At 41.3% G+C, this 10,320-nt stretch overlaps 1 protein-coding gene across 2 annotated transcripts; it reads right to left on the bottom strand.

Annotated features, from left to right (window-relative positions):
* Window positions 1–1,404: 1,404 nt before the first annotated feature.
* GORASP1 (golgi reassembly stacking protein 1) lies at window positions 1,405–10,021 on the bottom strand. Of its 2 annotated transcripts, XM_086742409.1 has the most exons (10): window positions 9,897–10,021; window positions 8,899–8,950; window positions 7,320–7,400; window positions 6,086–6,289; window positions 5,272–5,358; window positions 4,779–4,909; window positions 4,049–4,190; window positions 3,262–3,406; window positions 2,755–2,910; window positions 1,405–2,068 (listed from the first exon to the last, which is right to left on the bottom strand). In XM_086742409.1, the coding sequence occupies exons 2-10, from the start codon at window positions 8,941–8,943 to the stop codon at window positions 1,788–1,790; spliced, it is 1,272 nt and encodes a 423-aa protein (XP_086598535.1). In that variant the 5' UTR covers window positions 8,944–8,950; window positions 9,897–10,021; the 3' UTR covers window positions 1,405–1,787. The 2 variants fall into 2 exon arrangements, with proteins under 2 accessions (XP_086598535.1, XP_086598534.1); XM_086742408.1 differs by lacking the exon at window positions 8,899–8,950 and having other exon boundaries at window positions 9,897–10,015.
* Between the last annotated feature and the right edge of the window lie 299 nt (window positions 10,022–10,320).

Below are 10,320 nucleotides of genomic sequence, written 5' to 3'. Positions count from 1 at the left end.
TCACTGAGCTACTCCCAGCTCAAAAACAGTTTTGACAGAGGTATAAGACCAGAACCAGTCTTAAATAAACACCACCACCACAAATAGCTCACCTAGATGTTTTCAGACTGAGAAAAAACTAAGTTATCAGTAGCTTAAATTACATTCATTTTAGTGTTTGGCTGTTCACACTTGTAGCAGTCAGTTGGGGGAAGATGAAATCTTATTTCAGCAGTATAGGAAAAAAAAATCTGTTCACTATTAACAGAGCATTTAGCAGACTAGATTTCAAATCTCTTAACTCTGCCACCTGTGGTTAGGGCTTAATGCATTCTTCTTTAAAGCAAAAGGAGTTTTGACCATCCTGTTCAGAGCTACTGAATCTTATGTGAAAACAGTATGAGGGAGTATAAAGGACAGCTTTTATGTCAGAGTAGACTCAGCTGTAGACCTCTCATGTTGCAACTTTATGTACTCTTTTGCTGAAGCTGAGCTATCACAGGCCAATCTTGGTGACCCAGACTCCCCCTCCTGCTTTGTTACTGGATTTCAGCCTCCTCACTCATTTCACTTACTCCTCTCCATAGGGCACAGTGTAGAAACAGATGAGGAGACAGGGCAGAGAAAAGGAAATTAGACAATACCGCACTAGATAAATAGTTATATTCTAGTTTACAGCTTAAAAATGCACCTAATGAGGTGCCCAGTTCTCTTAATTTACAGAAAAGTTTCACCGCACTAACTGTACCAGCTGTAGTGAAGTTATTCCCAATCAGCAGCTTTAAAAGCTCATGATAAATTGCTGTCCTGAGGGGTATAAAACCACCCGCATGTGGGGGGTTTTTTTGTGTTTACTATTTGAAGATAACTACAAACAATCTAAAAAAAGCAACAAAGAGTAATAGATGCTGCTGCACTAACGTCTTCCATGCCTATGTCTTAAACAATGATTTGTACAGAAATGGGTAAATAGAAGAGCACAACTTTAGAAAAATCTATTTGTGTGTCACTACAGAAACCAAGATACATTCAATTCCACTGAAAACATTAATCACCCTGAAAACACATAGGCCTGACTTAAAATCATCCTTGACTTCAGTTTGTTTCAATCCCCCCTCCTTTTTTTTTTTTTTTAAACACAATCAATGGATTGAAGAGCTGAAGTGAATGACAGAATCCACCTACACAATTTTGTCCTATCTCTATCCTGCAAATTCAAACCATATGCCACTTCCTTTCCTGCAAAAGTCAGTGTAGAGAAGGTATGTGGGTAACTAACAAATAAGGGATTCTAAAAGAGAAAAATAAGTTTGCAGACTAATAAGTAGGAATAAAGATACTCAGGCCCTCGAAAGTCCCAAGAACTATCAAGTTGAGGTGTACCATTAGAAAAGCTTTCTAGCAAGTCAAAACCATAAGTTATTATTATTTTTTTTAATGCCATCAATCATACTGACAAAATCATCAAGTGTCACTGTTCAGGCAGAGTGCCTTCATCAATACATTCAGGAACAGCTGTAGGCAAACATGAATTCAGGAACTTGATGTTTTGCCAGCCTCTAATTTGTTTCTGCATTAATTTCTCCATTAATTTGGTGATTTTGGGCAGCATTCAAAGGTTGAACACAGATCAATCCATTACATAATGGCTGGAAAAGACCATAGGATATGTATTTCCCATTATTTCTTTTATAATATTGTCTACACTAGCAAAATAGAATCGCTGTAATTTTATTCAAGATCAGAAAAATATTCCAAGCTGTAGTATTACAGCATATGGCTCTCTGTAAATGAAAGCAGCATCCATTTCACTCATGATCTTTGGCAGCTTCTTCCTTCGGTTCACATGCTGCTTCCTCATCTACTTTCACTGGCGTAGTGGTTAACGAGCTCTCAGTACTGTTTAAGAGCAGCTGTGTTTCTTGGTTATCAAGTTCAGTTCCTAGTGTTGGTTTTGAAGAAATTTCATTAGGAAGAGAAAAAGAAGGTAAGGATGGAATTGAAGATAGCAGATCATCCAGCTTGGGCTGCTTGACTGAGCCTTCAGAATACATGGTTACATCTCCAGAGTCCAAAGCTGCGTCATTCTCTGGGAAATGGAAATTGTGAAAAAACAAAAGCTGTCAGGCTAACAGACAGTACCTCGGGTTACCACATGTCTAGAAAAGTCAGCCTGAATGAGATACCTCATACAGGCACATAACCAGATTGACAACTGTCAAATACATGGGCTGCATTTACTCAGTTCTCACCAAATCTAGAAAACCTCATGGTGCAAGTAGGTTTTTAAGAGACCATGAACCATTTGGTCTGCTGTATTCTCATGCTGGAGATGTTTCGTGTTGCAGCTCTTAACCACCCCACCTTTTAAAAGGGAAAGGCATCCTAATGTGAACATTTTTCTTTTTTTTAATAGAAAAGTCACTATTAAGATGACTGCAATATTGTTTTCACTTTACAACTGTGAAGACAAGCCTGTGATACAAAAATTCATTTACATTGATTTTAGAGATACCTACACTTTTAAGGTCAGTTTAATTTGGATCATCAACATTTTCATTTAAAGAAAATGATACTCATTCTATAATCTTATTAAAAAGTCTATTAGTTTTTGTCCACTTCTACATCTGACTTCTGCTACTATTTCCATCTCATTCTGGCCCATCCCCTTACTAATTTTTCTTAAAATGGGCTTATTTCCAGAAAGCATTATACTGTTAGGCAGGCATGAGTTGGTGCCATTCCAGAAATTAGGGAAATCTTGAATACACTTACCCAAATAAGCAGAAGCATCATTGTTTGACATTAACTTTCCAGTGCCTACTAAAGCATCTGCTGCTGGCATGTTGAAGGAGGCAGATGAAGACAAGCTGGACACTTTTGTTAAGTCAGTGAGTTCAGGAAATGGAACACCAGAGACATCTAGAAATCCTGAAGGAAAGCAAATATTACAGGACTGTTTTAGAAGTAACACAAAATTCTAGATCCAAAAATAAGTGTTCTATCCAGATTGAAGTCAGTGAAGTCCCATCCCCGCTAAATGCAAATAAATTTAACCTGAAAGTTAGCTGACGTTAAGTGGAAAGACTTTGGCAGAATGTTAACCTCAGTCAGGCTCAGTCCCCAAACTCTACAGCTCTGAAATCCAGTGAAGTAAAACCACTTTAAGGAAAACCAATGCTCATAGTTCTGCATTTAAGTCTCAAATTTGTTTAACACCTTATTAGTTTATTTAGATATTCCCTGAAGAATTGCTAAAAAAAAGCACCCAAGAAAATATACCTGGATCCATAACTCTCTGGAGAGGAGGAGGAGGAGAAAGTGAGCTTTCTGGTGAATAACCGCTCATTTCTTGATCCGTGGAATGATCCGAGTTCATAACAACTTCAGAGTTGTCACTCTGAGAAGTAGGTGCCAATATCAGAGTCTGAAATAATGCAGTAAGAAGGAAAAGCATCTTTTTATATTGAAAGCTTCACCTGAAGACAACCTTCCTATGAAAGCATTCTGCCTCGGTCTTCAAGTATTCAGAGAGAACCTGTGATGCCAAAACTGATAGTCAAGCCACAATTAGGACGTGTTCCAAGGGAGCCTGCCTTTTAAAGCCTGTACGTTCTTAGAACAGTCCATACTTCGTTCTTGTAGGTGTATTTTATTTCCTAGTGAGCAGGGTATTCTTCTAATGTGGTTCTCATTGACTAATTCTATTCTACGATACAGCTGTAGTATGCAAGTCTTCAAAAGAAAGAAAATATCTGGCAAAATTTTGTAGCAGCTAAGACTGGTGAAAGAGTAATTAGAATGTCTGTAATTGGACCCAAATACAATGAGGAATATGGAAGAATACCAGCTGAAAGTTAAGAGGAAATCAAGTGTACAGCTCAGCATACGGAGTTTCTCATGCTGCCATTCCTCTTATCTGCTCAGCATCATCAGCTCTCACTGTCCCTTCACCTAACTCCATTTTGTTCAAGCAATATTGTATGCTGTACTCGTATACTCTATTATGAATGTTCCAACAAGCAGACAATTTTGAAACTCCAGAAGACACAGCTGATTTCTTACATACCTCTGTGTAACCATTAGTAGACAGTACAGGAGTTCCAGCTTCCGGTAAGGGTGAAGGGGGTTTGCTTTCTGGCTTTTTCTTCGATACTATAGACTGTGTTGGAATTCTGTGCAAATAGCCATATCCAATACCACATCCTAAACTGTACGAGAAAAGTCAAACAAGAATTAAAAACAAAAAAAAAAAAAAAAAACAAAAAAAAACCCCACCAAAACAAACTAGTAAGCATTTTAAATTTTAACTCTTTAAAACAAAGAGTTTCAGTCTTTAACCTATAGCAAGAAATACCTACCTGTAAGAATAATTTCATTTATTGTACACAAGGAGCTCTCTGCAATTGACATTTAGACATACATAGCTTAGCTTTCAGTTGATTATTTTTATATCTTTACAAAATACATTATCTGACCTGATGTGGATTTTGTTCTTGCTTTAACTGCATGTTCCACTATGAGAATGTAGCTAGTGAATCTGCTGCTGGAGAAGTCAGCACAGGTCTGGACATTGGTTTCAGCTGAAACAGGATTAGATCCAGAATGTGCCTAATTCCTAGTTCTAAACTAGGTTTTTTTTAAGGAAAGAGTAATAGTTTTGTGTGACAAGTGTAAGGAAACAAGGCTTAACCTGAAGACAATGAGCTGTTATCAATACTACTACTACTCTTAACAGGAGCTCATTTACAGTGAGTATATAACCTGCCATCAGCCAGTGACTGTCCGGAGATCAGTACCTGCCTTCTCCACCCCAGGCTCCATTGGGAGTCACAACTACCTCTCGAATGGAATCTGCTTCAGTGTTATAAACCATCAGCTTCAGTGGCTTCCCCTCATGGGATTCAATCAGCGAAAAGAAATCCTCTGACTAAGAGAAAGAGAAAAAAAAAATTAGTAGTTGTTTCAACCTACTTGTGTTAAACATTTGAGTTAAGTAAGTTAGCACTATGCATTTACTTCAACATGAGACATTAAAAACCCAAAGACACAGACTAAAACTCACTAATGTAGTTTGATCTTTAGACAACTTTTTCCTTGTCAGATTAAAAAAGATAATGTCTACCACAACCAGAAAGTATCTGTCATAAACATCAACCTCCCAAAACGATCCACAAACATTTGATGCACACACTATTAGATTTATAAACAACAACAACAAAAAAAAAACAATCCCTACAATATTTTGGCAGGCATGAAGACAATCACTACTTGAAGGAACACGTGCCCTACCTCCTGAAGAATCTGATCAGATCCAACAATGTAGTCGGTGTACGGCTGGAGACCAGCTAGAGCTGCAGGAGATGCAGGTTCAACATCCTGTGAAAGAATGATACGTGTCACTGCACTGGCAGCAGGATAAACTACCCCAACATCAAAAAGGAAAGCACACTCTAAAAACAACAGAAGGAAAGAACATTTTGTTTATGAGGCAAAACAGAAGTCTTTGAACAGTCCATACATCTAGGTGTGACATCTTGTAAAACACACTGAGTAAGACAGATCAAGATGCTACCAATGCAACATGAGATACTCTGAAGATGTTAAGAAGTTGCGTTTATTTCAACATCCAAAAACATAACAAAAGATTATGTCAGTCTTTCCTAGGCTGTTCTACTCTTTCAGCTCCCCCTCTTAAAATTAAGATTATTTTCTGGTGCTTTTTGCAACATTAATATTACTTTGATGAAGTTTGGCCAAAAGAGAGACACAACTATCGAACCAGAATCTTTTATGCTAAAGAATCAATGGCAAAAGCAAAAGATGAAAAAAAAAAAAAAAAAACCAACACTTTCTCCCCATCACACACTACTTGGTCAGGTTGGGATGGAGCTATTTTTCTTCATAGCAACAGGCAACACTAACAGTCGCCCACTCCCTGTCCTTATTCAAATAGCTCAGACAAACTTTCAAGACTGTATTCCCTTCTTCTGTGCGATTTCAGCTTCTAAATGGATGCGGTTCTAAATACAAGTTACTTCTAAACATGACACTCTAGAACAAGGTTGTATGAACACTAACAAGCCACCAAAGAATTCTGTCTCACCAAAACATGCCACACGTGTTCATTGGCTCCCTGGAAACTGCAGAACCTCACGCTGGCTCCAAGAAGACCTTGTCCTCCCCACATGTTACTGGGGATCACCTCCACCTCTCTTATTTTCATTGTTTTGATATTATACACTTCCAGCTTCACTGCTTTTTCAGCATTTGCCTTCAGCAGATCTTTCAACATATTGTTTTCTTTATTCTGGGGAGCACAGAAAGAGATGTATGATTAACATGATTTCTAGTTGCACCTGTAACACAGCCATCACGCCTGTGACAGAATTTGAATACAAAGGACCAAAACTATCAATGTTTAGACTCTGTCTTCCACCATCTGTCCCAGCAGTTCAATTTTCTTTTATTAGAAAGAAGTCAGTACTGTCAGGTCACGTCCCTTTATATAAGCAATTGCTGTTACTCTGTTTCATCACTTACATTCCTGTTCTTCATAACTGCTATTAAATAACAGCAGCAATAGTAGGGCTCAACTGTGCAGTCTAACAATAACCAGCAACATTTTACTTCCCGCCTCTGATCCCACTTCTTACTCAATAAACCTTCAAAGTCATTGCAAGTTGACTGTGAAAGGACAGACTGGGAGCAGCTTACAGAACTACCATAATTTCTGTCACGATAAAAGACTGACGGATCTTCCATCACTATAACCATCATTTCCACTAATAAAAGCAGGACAAACTTAATGAATTCGGCTCGTATGTAGCTAGGAGGAAGCACACAGCCAAAGCTGACAGCCATTTAAACCAAAAAAAAAAAAAAAAATCACCAAACCCAATCTCAACTCTTGGTTCATAACTCACCATACAGGAACAGCGTTCCCAGTCTTAAGTACAATCGGACAGGCCATGATTCTTTTTCACATTTTATCAAATGTTGAAACAAGTTTGTTTTAAACAAATGTTGAGCTCTTACCATTGACTCACCAGTTCAATATTCACCTTACGGCAGAAAATACACATGAATGAGTAATCTAATAAATACTGTGTTAATCTGTTAAGAAGTTAAAGTGACTAAAGGCGTAAATAAGACTTTCCTCAAATTTGGATCCAGCCAGAGGAGACTTTGAACATCACCAAGTTTTACCTTTTTTAATGCCATCTACCATGTCAAACACAAAAAGCTTTTTTTACTGCGACAGCTTTGGCTTCTGCCTTTCATCATTACAACACTCCTATTTCACACAGGGGAAAGAAAGAAAATAATTTGAGGCTTACAAGTCTAGTGTGTCCTATCGCAATGATGAAATCAAAGTAAGGTTCCAGTCCTCCGTGTTGAGCTGGGGAGTTCTCTTGAACCTGAAAAATAATTTTATTTTTATTATACATTGATCTCTAGTTACGCTAAGGGACAGTGTTAATCTTTACACTTGATTCAGTATTTACTTTTCATTTGAATCAGAGATGAGGTACCAAATAACCGAAGACCTCGGGAAGCAGTCCACAATCGTTAACTTATTTTTATGTAACTGTGAACAACAGGTGTCCAAATTAAGCCGCAAAAACCAGGTATTGAACCCCACAGAAGATACAAGTATTGTGATGCAAAGTGCACAGCACAGCGTTATTAAATATTGAGGACTTTGGAGAAGGGCTTCGTTTTCAAAGTACTACTTCAGGATTTTCTTCCATGCTACTAATCACCTGAGCACATTGAGAGTCCTCAAATACATCACAGCCTTTTTTTTTTTTACATAAACACAATTTACAGTTTGTTTCCCACTTTAGAACAGGAACACTACAAACTATTCTATGCTATTCTAGGACATGCCTGCCTAACCACAAGTACTGCTCAAGAAAATTGCCGTCACTTACAAAAGATTTGTAAGAAAGAAGAGTTGCAACATCTCAACTTCATTTTAAGCAAGTTATCATAAAACAGATATAATAAAGAAATCTTGAGAATACCTATTTAAAGGCATTCACACTAGGATACAACCCACCAAAAGTTACACAGAACTTGATACACGCAGAGCACATGTGAGTATATCACTGCAAGGTGTACTAACAGATCAACACCATATTGAGGGAACCACTGCAAACGTGCTAACGCTTTGCACCGCTTGGAACTCTACTTTTTGTTAACTCAGCAGTGCAGCCCTTCACCTGGAATATGTCTGAGTCCCGAAAGCCACTCCACAATTTAAATTCTAAGTTACAACCCACACATCATCTAAACTAAGAAGTTAATTGCTAGCAAAGTTAAAACTGCTACGTCTTATATTTGGTCTTGTGTTACCGAACTGCTATTTTTTTTTTTTTAATAAAAAAAGGCAAAGTTGCATCAATATTGGGGCTTTCGCTGGCAAAACTGTCTATGCAAGTTAGTTATAAAATATACACAAGGAATAGTACAGTTACTTCAGCAAAAGCTTTCAAAGAAAAAACTGACCACTGTAACCACAATTGCAGTAGAAAACACTTAACTTTCATCACAACCCTAAACTGCATCAAAAGCAAACAGCCAGCTTATACTGAACCAAAGATGAAAGAGAGTTTACTCTGCATCCAAATTCTAAATAATGTGCAAGAAGCCTTACAATGAAACTACCATGTAACGCAATGCCAAGGATGAAAATGTACATAAAAAGAAGTAGATTGAAGTTATTACAGCGCTCATAGCATTGCTGTTCAGATGCCTAAAAGCTATGCAGATCCTCACGCAAAGCTGTAAGTTGTAAAAAGAAAAAAACCAAACAAACAAAAAAAACCACCAAAACCAATACACACACAAGAAAAAAATCAAAACCAAAACAAAACAAAAAACAACCCCAAACCAAAAAAAAAAAACCAAGACCTGCAGCACTTGATTTTCAGAATGACACCATATCAGAAATTGCATGAATTCCCTGGAAAAAAAAAAGAATATGGCTTTGATGACTTTGTCTTCTGCATACTGTGGGTCACCAAAATCCTCCTCCAGTACAGAGAGCTGAGCAGTACCCTGCACATAACATACAAGGAGAAGGCATTTCATGACCTGTGGCCATTTCTGATGGAGTTCACTCAGCTGAGGAGACGGACAAACGCAGATTACCTAACGCTGGTACCCCAAACACAGCTGAGGATGTTGAGAAACCCAAACTGCTGGTGCAGCGGCAAGCAGCATGTGGCAGCAACGCTTCCACTCTTACTTCAGGGAGGAAGACCACCAGCTAAATGAAATTATAACTCGGGCAACAACTGTTAACTTACCAGCAATACCTCTGCCTGTCTTTCAGCTCCACCTTGGAGCATTTAAACCAACCTGCGTGCAGACAATATGCCAGACAGAGGAGTTACAACAAATTCGCGTCTGGATACAGCACCGCCAGACGCAGCCCCTCTGGAAAACACCGGCTGGAGCGGGGATCAGCCCCCAGTCAAATCCTCAGGTCTAGGGAACTTGGAGGGGAGCAGGGCGGGTTATGCTGCTCTTAAACTCTTTCAGATTCCTCGAAAGAGGGGCAAAACGGCCCCCTCGGCGGACAAGACGTCGCAGGTCGAGGGTCCGAGCCCGGTGAGGCCGGGCGGGGCGGGCACCCACGGGCGGGCACCCAGCCCCTCCCGGCAGCGGCGCGGCCGCTCCTCCCCTGCCGTCGTGGCAGCTCGCTGGAAGGAGCCAACAGGTGGGGGGCCAGCGAGCCGATCTCGGCCTCCCCGAGCCCCCGGTACAGGAGCGGGGAAGCGAGGCCCCGCGCCCGGGCAGACCGCCCCCCTCCCAGCCCCTCAGCACCCCTCACACGCCGCCCGCCGGCCCCCCACGGCCCTCCCGCCCTCTCCCTCGCGAAACCGGCCCGGTGGCGGCCGCCTCACCCCGTGTACGTGGAAGCCCTCGGCGCCGCCGTGGGGCACCTCGGAGCTCGAGCCCAGCCCCATGCTCCCCACCGCGGGGCCGGGCCGGGCCGGGCCGGACCGGACGCTCAGGCGGCGGCGGCGGCGGCGGCAACGGCACCGAGCATCGCCCTCCCCTCGCTCCCTCAGCTGAGAGCGTCGCAGGCCTGAGCAACCGAGCGCCGAGCGCAGCGGCCGCATACGGCGTAGAGGAAGAAGAGCACAGCTCTACTCCGCTCCCTGGCGGGGGCTCGTCACGCGGTGCCGCCCTTAGCGACCGGGGAGGGGGCGGGGCAAAGCGAGGCGTTGCTGCGGGGCGGGGAGGGGGCGGGAGGCGGGGGCTGCCGAGGGCGGGAAGCGGCGGGGGGCGGGCTCTGTCAGGGCGCCTGTCACTTATAATTTTTTT

The sequence above is a fragment of the Chlamydotis macqueenii genome, chromosome 2, assembly GCF_036417535.1.
Source record: "Chlamydotis macqueenii isolate bChlMac1 chromosome 2, bChlMac1.mat, whole genome shotgun sequence".
Lineage (NCBI taxonomy): Eukaryota > Metazoa > Chordata > Aves > Otidiformes > Otididae > Chlamydotis > Chlamydotis macqueenii.
The sequence above is the reverse complement of the archived record's forward strand: the minus strand, read 5'-3'. Positions and strand labels throughout refer to the sequence as shown.

Coding starts and splice junctions, on each gene's coding strand:
- GORASP1 (XM_086742408.1), bottom strand. CDS start 9,959: ATGGGGCTGGGCTCGAGCTCCGAGGTGCCCCACGGCGGCGCCGAGGGC. Junction 2,911..3,261: donor CCAGAGAGTTATGGATCCAG/GTATATTTTCTT, acceptor GCTTTCCTTCAG/GATTTCTAGATGTCTCTGGT. Junction 2,069..2,754: donor TGATGCTTCTGCTTATTTGG/GTAAGTGTATTC, acceptor TCCATTTCCCAG/AGAATGACGCAGCTTTGGAC.